At 39.4% G+C, this 16,399-nt stretch overlaps 1 protein-coding gene and 1 non-coding gene across 2 annotated transcripts; both read right to left on the reverse strand.

Moving 5' to 3' along the window:
• Positions 1-1,611: 1,611 nt before the first annotated feature.
• On the reverse strand, positions 1,612-1,714 carry LOC123930331. Its single transcript, XR_006816051.1, has one exon. It is a non-coding gene; the product is annotated as a U6 spliceosomal RNA (small nuclear RNA).
• Positions 1,715-9,728: 8,014 nt separating this feature from the next.
• Positions 9,729-10,703, reverse strand: LOC123929930 (olfactory receptor 1D2-like). Its single transcript, XM_045986109.1, has one exon. It carries the CDS (start codon positions 10,698-10,700, stop codon positions 9,729-9,731), a length of 972 nt encoding a protein of 323 aa, XP_045842065.1. The 5' UTR covers positions 10,701-10,703.
• Between the last annotated feature and the right edge of the window lie 5,696 nt (positions 10,704-16,399).

The following is a 16,399-nucleotide window of genomic DNA, read 5'->3' on the forward strand; positions in this document are numbered from 1 at the left end:
GAGATCACAAGTAGGCAGAGAGGCAGGCAGAGAGAGAGGGGGAAGCAGGCTCCCCGCTGAGCAGAGAGCCAGATGCAGGGCTTGATCCTAGGATCCTGAGCTGAAGGGAGAGGCTTCACCCACTGAACCACCCAGGTGCCCCTGAGTCAATATCTTTTCTATTTTTTTTTTCATACATTCTATTTCTTCTTACTTCAGTCTTGGTAGGTTGTATGTTTCAAGAATCTTATTTATTTCTTACAGGTTATTTAATTGTTGGTATGTAGTTTTTAATATGAGTCCTTTATCTTTTTGTTTTTCTATGTCTATGACATTAAATGTGATGTCTGTCGTTTCTTTCTTTTTTTTTTTTAAGATTTTACTTATTTATTTGACAGAGAAAAATCACAAGAGAGGCAGGCAGAGAGAGAGGAAGGGAAGCAGGCTCTCCACTGAGCAGAGAGTCTGATGCAGGACTCGATCCCAGGACCCCGAGATCATGACCCGAGCCGAAGGCAGCGGCTTAACCCACTGAGCCACCCAGGCGCCCCATGTCTGTCGTTTCTAACTGACAAAATCTGTCTTCTCTTTTTTCTCTGTCTAGCTAAGTGTTGCTTGACTGATGAGGGAGCAGGAGGCTGGCTGAGGACAAAGCAAAAGCTGGCACCTTGCACCCCCTCTCCACCCGCTCCCCTCCGTAATATGTGTGACATTCCTCAGGCACCCCTGATGGCCATAAATGAGAACAAATAGTTAACTTGCAGAGATTACAATCCTGCAAGACAGGAGTCTCCCTCGGTTTACCAATGTCCTGGAGATTTACAACAAAGAAGCTATTTTAACAATAGCACAATTTCCAGAGGCAAATAACTCAGTTCCTCAAGCCCTAAATAAAGTTAAATTTCTTCTAAACCCAAATCTCACTAACAAGGACACTTGATGGGAGAAATGTGAAACTTTATCTCTAGATCTCCAAGATAGTGTTGAGAATCATTCCCAAGCATATGGCCTACTGATATACATCTAAAGGGTCTCACAAGAAGATTTTTACTACTAGTAATAAATAACCTTTCTCCCAACAATAGTTAGTCCCTCAAGGTCCTGGAGACCTTGCTTCCAAAATTCCTTAGAGACTAACATCACCCCCTTTGTCCTCACCTGCTCAACTCCTGTGTATATAACCAACTACTCCTCACATCCCCGGGGCAGCAGCTCTTCCTGCCCACGGGTCCTGTCCCCATGCTTTAATAAACTACCATTTTGCACCAAAGATGTCTCAAGAATTCTTTCTTGGTCATCAGCTCCGGACCTCAGCCCACCGAACCTCACCTAGGTTCTAGAACTTCATCAGACTATGTTTGTCTTTTCAAAAAACAAAACTATTAGTATAATTATTAGTTTCTATATGTTTTCTATTTCATTAATTTCTATTATGATCCTTATTATTTCCTTCCTATTAATTCTGGACTTCATTTATTCTTTTTCTAGTTCTTTGAGGTATATAATAAAGTTGTTCTTGAGATTTTTCTTCTTTTTTTAATGCAGTTGTTTTATTGCTATGAACTTTTCTCTTAGAATTGCTTTTGCTGCATTACATAAGTTTTGATATGTTGTGTTTTCATTTTTCTTTTTTAAAATATAGACCTCTTTACAAATTTGTGTGTCATCCTTGCACAAGGGCCATGCTAATCTTCTCTGTCTTTTCTTTTTAATTTCTCTCTCTTTTTTTAAAGAATATTTTATTTATTTATTTGACAGAGAGAAAGTTAACAAGTAGGCAGAGAAGCAGGCAGAGAGAGGGGGAAGCAGGCTCCCCACTAAGCAGAGAGTCTGACGTGGGGCTCGATCCCAGGATCCTGAGATATTGACCCGAGCCGAAGGCAGAGGCTTAACCCACTGAGCCACTCAGGTGCCCCTAATCTTCTCTGTCTTGTTCCAATTTTAGTATATGTGCTAATGAAGAGAACATTGTGTTTCCACTTTTATTTGACTCATGATATTTTCTAATACCCCTTTGATTTCCTCTTTGTCCTATAGGTTATTCTATAATATATTGGTTAACTTCCATGTATTTGTGAGTATTTCTGTTCTCATTTTGTTCCTTATTCATTGTTTCATTCCATTGTTGTCAGAAAAATGCTGTTTTCTGGATTTGTTAAGACTTGTGTTTTGTGACTTGAAAGGATTATCCTTGGGAGTTATACAATCACATTTGTACTGTTAAAAAACCTGAACTAGTTATTTCCTATTTGCCTCTGGGAATGTCTAATAAAGTAAACAGTAAAGACTTGCAGTCCCTGAAAAGATCATGAAACCCTGGGAGTAATTCAAAAGTTCCTGAAACTGCGGTCACTGTGGAAGGCAATGACCTCAAACCTCGCAGTTTGAACCCCTACTCAGACTAATTGCTCTAATGTTCCCTTTAATCCTCAAGGCTGAGAGTATTCTTCTGTGGCCTGGAATGCCAAAATCATAGACCTAAAACAGAAAGTTGAAAATCTTTTCAATGAAAAATGCTGTGAAGTTCTTGGCCTTAAGCAAGCTCTGAAAGTGCAATTTGCATTATTTGAATCTTTCCCAGAAGACTTTTATGTGGAAAGCTTGCCTAAAGGAGTGCCATTCTGACTGCAGTCTCCTTTTGGCATTCCAAGGCTGCAGAAGATACTCAGAAACAAAGCTAAAACTCAGTTCATCATTAAAAAGCCTGAAATGTTTGAGACCACAGTTAAAGAGAGCACCCCTCTGAGAATAAATTCATCACCCAGTGCTCATACTACTGAATCAGATGTTGAAGGTCTCAACATCATTCAGGTGACAATTCTAGATGATGATAACAAAAGAATATCAAAAGTTGAAAAACTAGACAACTTTTTCAGAGAAAAAGTTAATGGTCCTTTCAGTCAAAATTTGGTGAAGCTATTGGTATGGGCTTCCCTGTGAATGTTCCATGCAGGAAAATGGCAATTAACTCTGGCTGTGTGGTGGTTAATGACATTCCTCCCACAGGGTCATTCAAAGCCCCCAGTTACCTGGAAATCAGCTCTATGGGAAGAATCTTAGATTCTGCTGAGTTCATTAAATTCAGTCATTAGACCATTTCTAGGACTTGTTGATCCCAGAACTGGTTGATCAGAGTGAGTCAAAAGACCCAGTGATACAAGAATCAGCTGACCTAAGCCAGTTGGAGGTTCCTGCAACAGAAGAAATAAAGAGACTGATGGAAACTCTCAGATCAAGCAAGAACCAGACCCTGCATGTTAGACCTCTTCGCTCCAGGGTTAAAGTATTGGTGGGTCAGAAGAGTTTTCAGACATGTTACTGCCCCAAGCTGTTACTTTGTGTAACAGAAATACTTTCTTTTTTTTTTCCCTTTTTATTAATTTTTTCAGCGTAACAGTATTCATTCTTTTTGCACAACACCCAGTGCTCCATGCAAAACGTGCCCTCCCCATCACCCACCACCTGTTCCCCCAACCTCCCACCCCTGACCCTTCAAAACCCTCAGGTTGTTTTTCAGAGTCCATAGTCTCTTATGGTTCGCCTCCCCTCCCCAATGTCCATAGCCCGCTCCCCCTCTCCCAATCCCACCTCCCCCCAGCAACCCCCAGTTTGTTTTGTGAGATTAAGAGTCATTTATGGTTTGTCTCCCTCCCAATCCCATCTTGTTTCATTTATTCTTCTCCTATCCCCCTACCCCCCCATGTTGCTTCTCCATGTCCTCATATAGAGGGCACATACCTCAATATTATCAAAGCCATCTATGAAAAACCCACCGCAAATATCATTCTCAATGGAGAAAAACTGAAAGCTTTTCCATTAAGGTCAGGAACACGGCAGGGATGTCCATTATCACCACTGCTATTCAACATAGTATTAGAAGTCCTAGCCTCAGCAATCAGACAACAAAAAGAAATTAAAGGCATCCAAATTGGTAAAGAAGAAGTCAAACTATCACTCTTCGCAGATGATATGATACTATATGTGGAAAACCCAAAAGACTCCACTCCAAAACTGCTAGAACTTGTACAGGAATTCAATAAAGTGTCAGGATATAAAATCAATGCACAGAAATCAGTTGCATTTCTGTACACCAACAACAAGACTGAAGAAAGAGAAATTAAGGAGTCAATCCCATTCACAATTGTACCCAAAACTATAAGATACCTAGGAATAAACCTAACCAAAGAGACTAAGAATCTATACACAGAAAATTATAAAGTACTCATGAAAGAAATTGAGGAAGACACAAAAAAATGGAAAAATGTTCCATGCTCCTGGATTGGAAGAATAAATATTGTGAAAATGTCTATGCTACCTAAAGCAATCTACACATTTAATGCAATCCCTATCAAAATACCATCCATTTTTTTCAAAGAAATGGAACAAATAATCCTAAAATTTATATGGAACCAGAAAAGACCTCGAATAGCCAAAGGAATATTGAAGAACAAAGCCAAAGTTGGTGGCATCACAATTCCGGACTTCAAGCTCTATTACAAAGCTGTCATCATCAAGACAGCATGGTACTGGCACAAAAACAGACACATAGACCAGTGGAACAGAATAGAGAGCCCAGAAATCAACCCTCAACTCTATGGTCAACTAATCTTCGACAAAGCAGGAAAGAATGTCCAATGGAAAAAAGACAGCCTCTTCAATAAATGGTGCTGGGAAAATTGGACAGCCACATGCAGAAAAATGAAATTGGACCACTTCCTTACACCACACACGAAAATAGACTCCAAATGGATGAAGGACCTCAATGTGAGAAAGGAATCCATCAAAATCCTTGAGGAGAATTCAGGCAGCAACCTCTTCGACCTCAGCCGCAGCAACATCTTCCTAGGAACAACGGCAAAGGCAAGGGAAGCAAGGGCAAAAATGAACTATTGGGATTTCATCAAGATCAAAAGCTTTTGCACAGCAAAGGAAACAGTTAACAAAACCAAAAGACAGCTGACAGAATGGGAGAAGATATTTGCAAACGACATATCAGATAAAGGGCTAGTATCCAAAATCTATAAGGAACTTAGCAAACTCAACACCCAAAGAACAAACAATCCAATCAAGAAATGGGCAGAGGACATGAACAGACATTTCTGCAAAGAAGACATCCAGATGGCCAACAGACACATGAAAAAGTGCTCCACGTCACTCGGCATCAGGGAAATACAAATCAAAACCACAATGAGATATCACCTCACACCAGTCAGAATGGCTAAAATTAACAAGTCAGGAAATGACAGATGCTGGAGAGGATGTGGAGAAAGGGGAACCCTCCTCCACTGTTGGTGGGAATGCAAGCTGGTCCAACCACTCTGGAAAACAGCATGGAGGTTCCTCAAAATGTTGAAAATAGAACTACCCTATGACCCAGCAATTGCACTACTGGGTATTTACCCTAAAGATACAAACATAGTGATCCGAAGGGGCACGTGTACCCGAATGTTTATAGCAGCAATGTCTACAATAGCCAGACTATGGAAAGAACCTAGATGTCCATCAACAGATGAATGGATCAAGAAGATGTGGTATATATACACAATGGAATACTATGCAGCCATCAAAAGAAATGAAATCTTGCCATTTGCGACAACATGGATGGAACTAGAGCGTATCATGCTTAGTGAAATAAGTCAATCGGAGAAAGACAACTTTCTTTTTTCTTTAAGCTTATATTTATTTGAGAAGGAGCAAGAGTGAGAGAATGAGAGAGCATGAGCAGGGAGAGGGGCAGAGGGAGAGGAAGTAGACTCTGCTGAGCAGAGAGCCTGATGAGAAGGTCAATCCCAAGGCCCTGGGATCATGACCTGAGCTGAAGGCAGTCACTTAACTGACTGAACCACCCAAGTGCCCCACAGAAACACCTTCTATACAAACATTTTTCTCTATTTTAGATAGAAGTGTCTACTTTTTCAGCAGTTCTGTCAATTGAATTAAAGAGCAAAATGACCGTAGATTTGGAATGGCTTGTTTACTTTGGAATGTATTATAAGGATTTTACAGCAATGCTGGAAAAAGGACGGGGAAAATGACAGGCATCAAACTCACCAGATTTTTTATGTGTCAACAGAGCCTTCAACTATGGTGTTTATTTTCCAGTCAAGTGAAGATCTCGCCTACTGGAACATTATCTTCTGCAGTGAAGAAAACACTTGTGATAGTTCAGTCTTTTAGTTTTTCTATTTGAAAAGTCATTTAAATGATCCTTTTGTTCACAGATCTCCTTGGTGACTGAGTGAAGAATAAAAGAATAAAAGAGAACAGTTAGAATATGTATATTTGACTAAACCTTTTCCTAAGCTATCTATCATGGTTCATATGATTTTTGTTATAATTTAAAAATCACCATCTGGATCACCTAATAGGCAGTAAGAGGTTAATATGCCAGCATGTGGCTTATAGATGGTATACAGAGAACGTCTTCCAATTTTTTTTTTTCATCCAAAAGGCATGGTGTATCAGATGTTTAAGATCAGGTTGTTTGGGCAAGTTCAATGACACTAAACCCTCACTATCATGCAACCTAAATTGTGGTGTGTATTTCTTTGGAAAACTGCCCAGCTTGGATCAGACTCAAGGAGTTTTCATGGCCTTCATTATTTTAGAACTCTACTTGTAACACTGAGGTTCCAGGGTGGGGAAGGAGGGGCTAATAAGCTTATTATGGACCCTCTGATATTCTACGCCATTTGTGGGAGAATCTTACATGTGTTGGGATTTCACAGAAAATGAGAGCTGGAAAATACCAGCTATAAGAGAAGCTAGAGTATATGATGGCATAGAGTTTTCATTAGCTTTATCAGAATATTCACGATGGGTAATTATACTACATGGTAGCAGAAATAGGCCTTTTTATGTGTTGCTTATATTTTACCTCAAGTTAAACTGTAGATGTAGGGTAATAAATAAAATGCATCTTTTTGGAAAATAGACCACCTCGTTAACAAATGATATTGGGAAAATTGGACAGTCACATGCAGAAGAATGAAATGGGACCATTTCCTTATACCATACACAAAAATAGACTCAAAATGGATGAAAGACCTCCATGTGAGACAGGAATCTATCAAAATCCTTGAGGAGAACACAGGCAGCAACCTCTTCAACCTCAGCTGCAGCAACTTCTTCCTAGACATGTCTCCAAAGGCAAGAGAAACAAATGCAAAAATGAACTATTGGGACCTTATCAGGATAAAAAGCTTTTGCACAGCAAAGGAAACAGTCAACAAAACCAAAAGAAAACTGACAGAATGGGAGAAGATATTTGCAAATGATGTATGAGATAAAGGGCTAGTATCCCAAATCTATAAAGAACTTAAAAAACTCAACACCCAAAGAACAAATAATCCAATCAAGAAATGGGCAGAAGACATGAAAAGATATTTCTGCAAAGAAGACATCCAAATGACTATAACAGACACATGAAAAAATGCTCAACATCACATAGTATTGGGGAGATACCACCTCACACCAGTCAGAACGGCTAAAATTAGCAAGTTAGGAAATGACAGATGTTGCAAGAATGTGGAGAAAGGGGAACACTCTTATACTCTTGGTGGGAATGCAAGCTGGTGCAATAGCTCTGGAAAACAGTGTGGCTATTCCTCAAAAGTTGACAATAGAGCTACCCTATGACACAGCAATTGCACTACTGGGTATTTACTTCAAAGATACAAATGTAGTGATCTGAAGGGCCATGTGTACCCCAATGTTCATAGCCAAATGTCAACAATAGCCCAACTATGGAAAGAGCCCAGATGTCCATCCACAGATGAATGCATAAAGAAAGTGTGTGATATAAGCCAATCACAATGGAATACCACTCAGCTATCAAAAAGATGAAATCTTGCCATTTGCAATGATGTGGATGAAACTAGAGGCTACTATGCTAAGCGAAATAAGTCAATCAGAGAAAGACAATTATCATACAATGTCACTTATATGTGGGATTTAAGAAACAAAACAGAGGATCATAGGGGAAGAGAGGAAAAAATAAGAAAATCAGAGTGGAAGACAAACCATAAGAGACTCTTTTTTTTATTTATTTTTATTTGTTTATTTACAGCATAACAGTGTTCATTGTTTTGGCATCACACCCAGTGCTCCATGCAGTACGTGCCCTCCCTATTACCCACCACCTGGTTCCTCAACCTCCCCCCCCCACCCCCCTGCCGCCCCTTCATAACCCTCTGGTTGTTTTTCAGAGTCCATAGTCTCTCATGGTTCATCTCCCCTTCCAGTTTCCCTCAACTCCCTCTCCTCTCCATCTCCCCATGTCCTCCATGTTATTTGTTATGTTCCACAAATAAGTGAGACCATATGATACTTGACTCTCTCTGCTTGACTTATTAATCATAGGAAACAACTGAGTGTTGTTAGAGGGAAGGGGGGTGTGGAGGATGGGGAAAATGGGTGATAGACATTAAGGAGAGCATGTGATATAATGAGCATTGGGTATTATATAAGAGTGATGAATCACTGATCTCTACTTCTGATGTTAATTAGTTGAACTAAGATATAAAACAATAAAGAAAATGTGTCTTCTCACACTCCCACCCCAAAAGAAAAGAAAAAGAAGGAAAAAAGACTTGTGTTTTGGCCTGTCATGTAATCTACCTTGGAGAATGCTCTGTGTGTACTGTAGAATGCTTATTTGTTGCTGTTTGATAGACTGTTCTATATGTGTCTATTAGGTACATTTGGTCTGTAGAGTTTTTCAAATCTGCTGTTTCCTTATTGATTTCCTGCCTGTATGATCTAGCCATTGTTGAAAATAAGGTATTGAAGTTTCTTACTATTATTGTCGCTGTCCGTTTCTCCTTCAGTTCTGTTAGTATTGCTTTATATACTTAGGTGCTCTGAACTTGGGTACACATACATTTATAATTGTTATATTTTATGTTAAATTGACTTAAAATCATTTTATAATATCCTCTTCTGTCTTTTGTGAGTTTTTTGACCTAAAGTGCTGTTTGTCTGATATAAACATAGCCAATATGGTTAGGCTACATATAATGTGGAATATCTTATCCCCATCATTTCGCTTCAGGCCATTGTGTTCTCAAATCTCAAGTGGTATGTCTTGTAGATAGCATATAGCTGGATATATTTATTTTATCCATTCAGACATTGTGTATATTTTAGTTGGTGAGTTTACTCCATTACATGGGTTCCAGAGCATGATGGCAATGTGGTACTGTGGTCTCATAAGATGAAGGATCTTATCCTGCAAAATTCTGGTATTAGTGTTAGTAATGTTGGAAGTATTAGTGTTGGTATTAGTGTTAGTAATGTTGGAAGTAAATAAGTGGCCTTATTTATTTCCAAGGTTTTTGAGACTGGGGGACTTTGGGTTATGCATACATGTCTTTCCTTTACCCCAGATACATAAATTCATTCTTTTTTTTTTTAAGACTTCTTCTTTTTTTTTTTTTAAGATTTTTATTTATTTATTTGACAGACAGAGATCACAAGTAGGCAGAGAGGCAGGCAGAGAGGCAGGCAGAGAGAGGAGGAAGCAGGCTCCCTGCCGAGCAGAGAGCCCGATGTGGGGTTCGATCCCAGGACCCTGGGATCATGACCCGAGCCGAAGGCAGAGACTTTAACCCACTGAGCCACCCAGGCACCCCACATAAATTCATTCTGAGTTGGAGCTTTGTCCTAATCCCTCTTGTATCCCCCATAGGATAATGCCTTGCACATGGTGAAGGAAATTCTCAGTCTCTACTTCAGTGTTCAAAATTACCTCATGTCAACCTCTGGAAGCCTTTCCCTGAGAGCAGTCTTCCCAGAGCCCCATGCATGTCCTTGTTCCTCAGGCTGTAGATGAAAGGGTTCATCATGGGGGTCACCACAGCATACATCACTGTGGCTACTGAGTCCTTCATGGAGTAGGTTTGGAGGGGCTGCAGATATACCATACAAAGTGTCCCATAGAAGAGGGAGACCACAGCCAAATGGGAAGCACAGGTGGAGAAGGCTTTGTACTTGCTAGAGGCTGAGGGTATTCGGAGGATGGCTCTGACAATTCGGATGTAAGACATGATCATGAACCCAAAAGGGGTGAGGAAGATAAAGATGCCTGTGGTAATCAGCACTATGTGAATGATCTGGGTATTGGAACAGGCCAGCCTCAGCAAGACATACATCTCACAGAAAATGTAGTGGATCTTCCGGGATGCACAGAATGTCACCCTGGTCATGAGGATAGTGAGGGTGAGGCCATAGAGAGCAGAAAGTGCCCAACATAAGGTGAGGAGCAAAATACAGAGTCCAGGACTCATAGCTGTCACATAGTGGAGGGGGCGGCAGATGGCCACATAACGGTCATATGCCATTGTGGCCAGGATGAGGTTGTCCAGTGTCACCAGGGAGACCAGGAAGTAGAGCTGTGTGAGGCACCCCGCATAGGAAATGGCTTTACTCTGGGACTGAAGGTTAACCAACATCTTGGGAATTGTATTTGTGACAAAGAATAGGTCGGTGAAGGAGAGGTTGGCCAGGAAGAAGTACATGGGACTGTGCAGGTGGGAGTCAGAGCCAATGGCTAGGATGATGAGCACATTTCCCACCACTGTGACCAGATACATAGACAGGAACATCCAGAACAGGACCCGCTGCTGCTCAGGACTGTCTGAGATCCCCAGGAGTTGGAATTCAGAGACTCCAGTCTGGTTGTCTTCATCCATTTCCCCAACTCTCTGCAACATCAGTACCATCAAATGTCTCCTAAGTGTCCTCTATTGAATAAGGATACTCAAATAAGCAAAATCAGTGGTTTTCTTAGCATGAAAAATATCTTAATTTTGTAAAAATATCATTAAAATAGACTCAATTTTATACTTTCTTTTAAAATAAGAAAGAAATAACAGACACTAAAACAGAACATAAAAAAATCTTTATGCACCTTAATCATTCCAGGAACTTCTAGTTTGGCATACTCAATATTCTAGGGATTATGTCAATGTCATATATGAAACCCTATCCTCTTAAATACTCTTACAGTGCTTAAAGATTACTATGTTGTGCTAAGATAGTGTATATGCATTTGTTTTTCAAAACAAATACATACATTATAAAAATGGGTATTACACAAAGAATACAAAGAACAAAGAATTTGGTAAGTAAAAGTATTGGAAAGGAGAAGGAAAAATTATTTGCTGAAATGAGAATTTATCTGGGAAATCTAAGATAATCAACTGATATGCTGTTCAGAAGTAAAAGGGTTTTCATGAAACTGGACAAATATACAGTACATGGACCTTGTGCTCATGGCACTCTCATAGTGCTATCATGCAGTTATTAAGATCATATTGTCAGAACGCTTGAATTCCAGTCTGAGTGTTGCCACCTGTGAGCTGTCTGGTAAATTACTTGAGCCCTTTAGTAGTCCATTTCTTCACGTGAAAATGGGCAAGGATAAAATTAAGTAGTAATGTTCTTAACACAGGGAGGAGCTTGCGTGCAGTGAGAGGTTAAGAACCATTGCCTATTGTTCTTACATGGAAACACTAATCAGAAATAGGATAGAAAATAATGTGAAACAGTCACATCCACACTATCAACAAACAGGTCTATGCATTAAAATGTTAGCAGGAGTCAGGCAGGACCTTCAAAATCTCCAGTGAGGCACCATGTACAAATTTAATGATAAATACACAATGATACCAAACAAAAAGATAAATTGGTTGTAATGGTGCATATTCCCTTGAAGTAATCTTAAATTAAATGTATTGAAACATAAAATTCTAACATGGTTTTTAAGAAATAAAAGGTAATCTAAATGTCATCTACAAATAAGCATGAAAATAAGCTAAGCAAATGTGGAAAAACAATAAGAAGGAGTTACTGCTTTGTCACATAGCCAGGACTCAAACAGCTTGTGCTAATGGTAGAATGAAAGAGCACTAGAGCTGGATAGAAACTTTAGAAACAGAGCCAAGTGCATGTAGTATTAAGTGGATTATTGTGATAAAACTTTGAATCAGCAGAAAAAGTTGCATCATGCAATGAATGTCACTGGGACAACTGTTTATTATTTGGGAGAAAAGTTAAATCAAAGTTTTTAACTTACCAAGCAAATTTCAAAGATCGCAAAGATTAAAATGTCTATTGCATCTTTTAACCACTTGAAAACATAATGTTTAAGAAGTAAAGATTTTAACATTTTGAGGAACCTCCATGCTGTTTTCCAGAGTGGTTGCACCAGCTTGCATTCCCACCAACAGTGGAGGAGGGTTCCCCTTTCTCCACATCCTCTCCAGCATCTGTCATTTCCTGACTTGTTCATTTTAGCCATTCTGACTGGTGTGAGGTGATATCTCATTGTGGTTTTGATTTGTATTTCCCTGATGGCGAGTGACGTGGAGCATTTTTTCATGTGTCTGTTGGCCATCTGGATGTCTTCTTTGCAGAAATGTCTGTAGCAATTGCACTACTGGGTATTTACCCTAAAGATACAAACATAGTGATCCGAAGGGGCACGTGTACCCGAATGTTTATAGCAGCAATGTCTACAATAGCCAGACTATGGAAAGAACCTAGATGTCCATCAACAGATGAATGGATAAAGAAGATGTGGTATATATACACAATGGAATACTATGCAGCCATCAAAAGAAATGAAATCTTGCCATTTGCGACGACGTGGATGGAACTAGAGCGTATCATGCTTAGTGAAATAAGTCAATCGGAGAAAGACAACTATCATATGATCTCCCTGATATGAGGACATGGAGAAGCAACATGGGGGGGTAGGAGATAGGAGAAGAATAAATGAAACAAGATGGGATTGGAAGGGAGACAAACCATAAATGACTCTTAATCTCACAAAACAAACTGGGGGTTGCTGCGGGGAGGTGGGATTGGGGGAGGGGGAGCGGGCTATGGACATTGGGGAGGGGAAGCGAACCATAAGAGACTATGGACCCTGAAAAACAACCTGAGGGTTTTGAAGGGTCAGGGGTGGGAGGTTGGGGCAACCTGAGGGTTTTGAAGGGTCAGGGGTGGGAGGTTGGGGGAACAGGTGGTGGGTAATGGGGAGGGCACGTTTTGCATGGAGCACTGGGTGTTGTGCAAAAAGAATGAATACTGTTACGCTGAAAAAATAAATAAAATGAGAAAAAAAAAAAAAAAAAAAAAAAAAAAAAGTAAAGATTTTAAAAATAAAAAAATAAAGAAATAGAAATAAATTATACCAAATCTTACCATGTGGAGATAGATAACCACTGCCGAAAAAGGCATGGAAGATATTAGAGAAACCCTCTCTGAAGATATTAAAGCCCTTTCTGGAGAAATTAAAGAACTAAAATCTAACCAAGTTGAAATCAAAAGAGCTATTAATGAGGTGCAATCAAAAATGGAGGCTCTCACTGCTAGGATAAATGAGGCAGAAAAAGAATTAGTGATATAGAAGACCAAATGACAGAGAATAAGGAAGCCGAGCAAAAGAGGGACAAACAGCTACTGGACCATGAGGGGAGAATTCGAGAGATAAGTGACACCATAAGACGAAACAACATTAGAATAATTGGGATTCCAGAAGAAGAAGAAACAGAGAGGGGAGCAGAAGGTCTATTGGAGAGAATCATTGGAGAGAATTTCCCTAATATGGCAAAGGGAACAAGCATCAAAATCCAGGAGATGCAGAGAACCCCCCTCAAAGTCAACAAGAATAGGTCCACACCCCGTCACCTAATAGTAAAATTTACAAGTCTTAGTGACAAAGAGAAAATCCTGAAAGCAGCCCGAGAAAAGAAGTCTGTAACATACAATGGTAAAAATATTAGATTGGCGGCAGACTTATCCACATTTTGATATCTTTTTAGTTGAGGCATGAGAGACAAAAGAATTCTGTCTTGTCAAGCACTGGGCAAAGAACACTGCAGGAAGGGAGCTGTATGTGCAAAGTCCCTGAGGTGGGAAAGGTCTTGTTGTGTTTAAAGCACTAAATGAAATCCAGTACAGCTGAAGCCTTAGAGATTTTTCTTCTTGCATAAACTGCATATATTTTTTTCTTTAATCTTAAAACTTTTCCCAGTCTTTTTTCATTGGTGCTTCTCCACTTAAAATTAAGGGTCTTTTCCAATCTAAAATTTATTTCTCCTCTCATTTTATTCCACTCTTTCATTATTTTGCTTTCCTACACTTCTTGAAATTGATACTATAGTAGATAAACATTAGTATTTCATATTGGGAAACACTAATCCATTACCCTCTCCCCTCAAACCTCTAGGAAATCCAAACTTACACTCTGAAAATATATAAACACATATAAAATAAAAGTATATAAATATAAAAAGTATATAAAATAAAGTCATTTGAATGAACTAAAGAGTCTAAAAGTAAGGTATCATTCTAAGCAATCAGGTGAATGGTCCCCTTATGCAGAAGACTTTTTCTTTTATGAAAAAAGAGAAACTTAAAAAAAATATTCATTATATCAATGGCAGGGAAACAGTGCATCTACCTAAAGAGACTGCTTCACTTCAGGAAGTCTTATTTTTGTGTGAAGGACAAAATAAATACAATTTAAAATGGAGGAAGCAATTTTCTTCCAGCATGACAGTGCGAGATGTTCCAGTATCCATTCTACAGTAAAACTGGTAGAAATATAGAAAAATGATAATTTAAAACTTCTGGAAATGATTGTAAAGGTGAAGAGCAAATGAAGAAACATCTATTCAAGAAAAACTTTGAAAATTCAGTGGGAAACACAGGAGGCAGCGGCATTTTGAACCCTGAATCTACCTCTTTCCCTCCTATCTCAGTGATGTGCGGACTCCACTCCAGACTTCCACATCTCAGAACACAGGTCTTTATACCCAGCAGAAGAACGTTCTTCCCAGGAAAGCAGGTGCTCCTAATCATGCTCCCAGCTACCTATTGCTGAGGCTAAGCCCTAGACAAGTGTAGTTGAAAGGTGGGTCCTTTTTCTGCTTAGCTTCCACTTTGGGAATGGAGGCTCTACCTTGGTGTGGAGTGCTGAGTTTTTAGGAACTCCAGGTGTCCTTGCTTCCTTGGCTTATGAATTGTGGGTTCTACACCAGGAGAAGTAAGCTCACTGGAACTCAAACTGCTTCCCCTCTAACAAAATGCTCAGTGTCTAGGTATTGTGGGGTCACTCAGAGAGAAGACTGCTGATTTCCTTACCTGCAGCTCCAGAGTCATGGCTTAGAGATTTGCCTGGGTATAGAAGCAGCCCTAAAAAATAGCTCTTAATTTCTTCTCCCAAGAACCGAGTTTATTTGCAATAAAGCACAGATAAATTGAGGCCCGAAGCTGCTCTCAAGAACAGGAGAAAGGCAATTGGGAGGAGATTCGTGGATCTGGTACTGAGAAAGCCTAGGCTGTAGGATCATTACTGTGTCATAGAAAATGGAGTAAAAAGACAGCTGGGAGGAATCTTCCCAGGGATAGAAGAAATATTAAGCACTGTTATCTGTAAGCCAAGGATAGAATTTTCAGAAGACCTTGCTGATTCTTTGATCTGAGATTTATAGCTTCCAAAACTGTGAGAAAATAAGTCTGTTGTTGAAACACCCTAGTCTGTAGTACTTCATTATGGCACCTGTAGTGAACTCATAAATTCCATGATCAGAATTAAAGTTTAAAAATAACAAAAAAAAAAAAAACCCAAAACGATTCTTTCCATGGAGTCACAATTTGATAGGATACATGGTAGAGCAATTTATGCCCCAGGTAATTGCTGAAAATCATAGAAAAACCAGCTGCCAAGCAGTGGTGTTTAACAGCTGAGTGTTATGAAAGGAAGAGAGGAAGAGCCTTACCAATTCTATGGTCAGCTCACAATGGCTGTAGGCATACCCATGGCTGTGCTGCCCTGAGGAGCAACACCAGAGGCTTACCACTGTGGGGATAAAACTGACTGTAATAAAATAATTCAGCCAACACTAAACAAATAAATAAGTAACAATAACAAGATCCAGAAGGGAGGCTCAGTACCCAGAGTTGCTGCAATGTGTTATTGAAAATGTCCAGTTTCCAAGAAATTTTTATATCATAAAAATAAACAGGAAAATATGACCCATACAGCTGGATAAAAAGCAGGCAAGAGAAACCACCTGTGAGAATGATGGAATGACAGCCTTAACAGAAAAACACTTCAAAGAAGACATTAAAAGTATGTTCATAGAACTTATAAAACTCAACACCCCCCAAAAAAATAATCCAATTAAAAAATGGGCAGAAGAGATGAACAGACATTTCTCTAAAGAAGATGCCCAGATGGCCAAAAGACATGAAAAAATGTTCAGCATCACTCATTATCAAGGAAATACAAATCAAAACTACAATGAGGAAAAAAAACCTGCAATGAGATATCACCTCACACCTGTCAGAATCATGAAAATAAAAAAAAAAAAGCACAAGAAACAACAGGTGTTGGTGAGGATGTGGA

Source organism: Meles meles, chromosome 18 (assembly GCF_922984935.1).
Source record: "Meles meles chromosome 18, mMelMel3.1 paternal haplotype, whole genome shotgun sequence".
NCBI classification, from domain to species: Eukaryota; Metazoa; Chordata; class Mammalia; order Carnivora; family Mustelidae; genus Meles; species Meles meles.

What these genes read in the sequence shown, in the direction of transcription:
- LOC123929930 (XM_045986109.1), bottom strand. Translation starts at nt 10,700, where the DNA reads ATGGTACTGATGTTGCAGAGAGTTGGGGAAATGGATGAAGACAACCAG.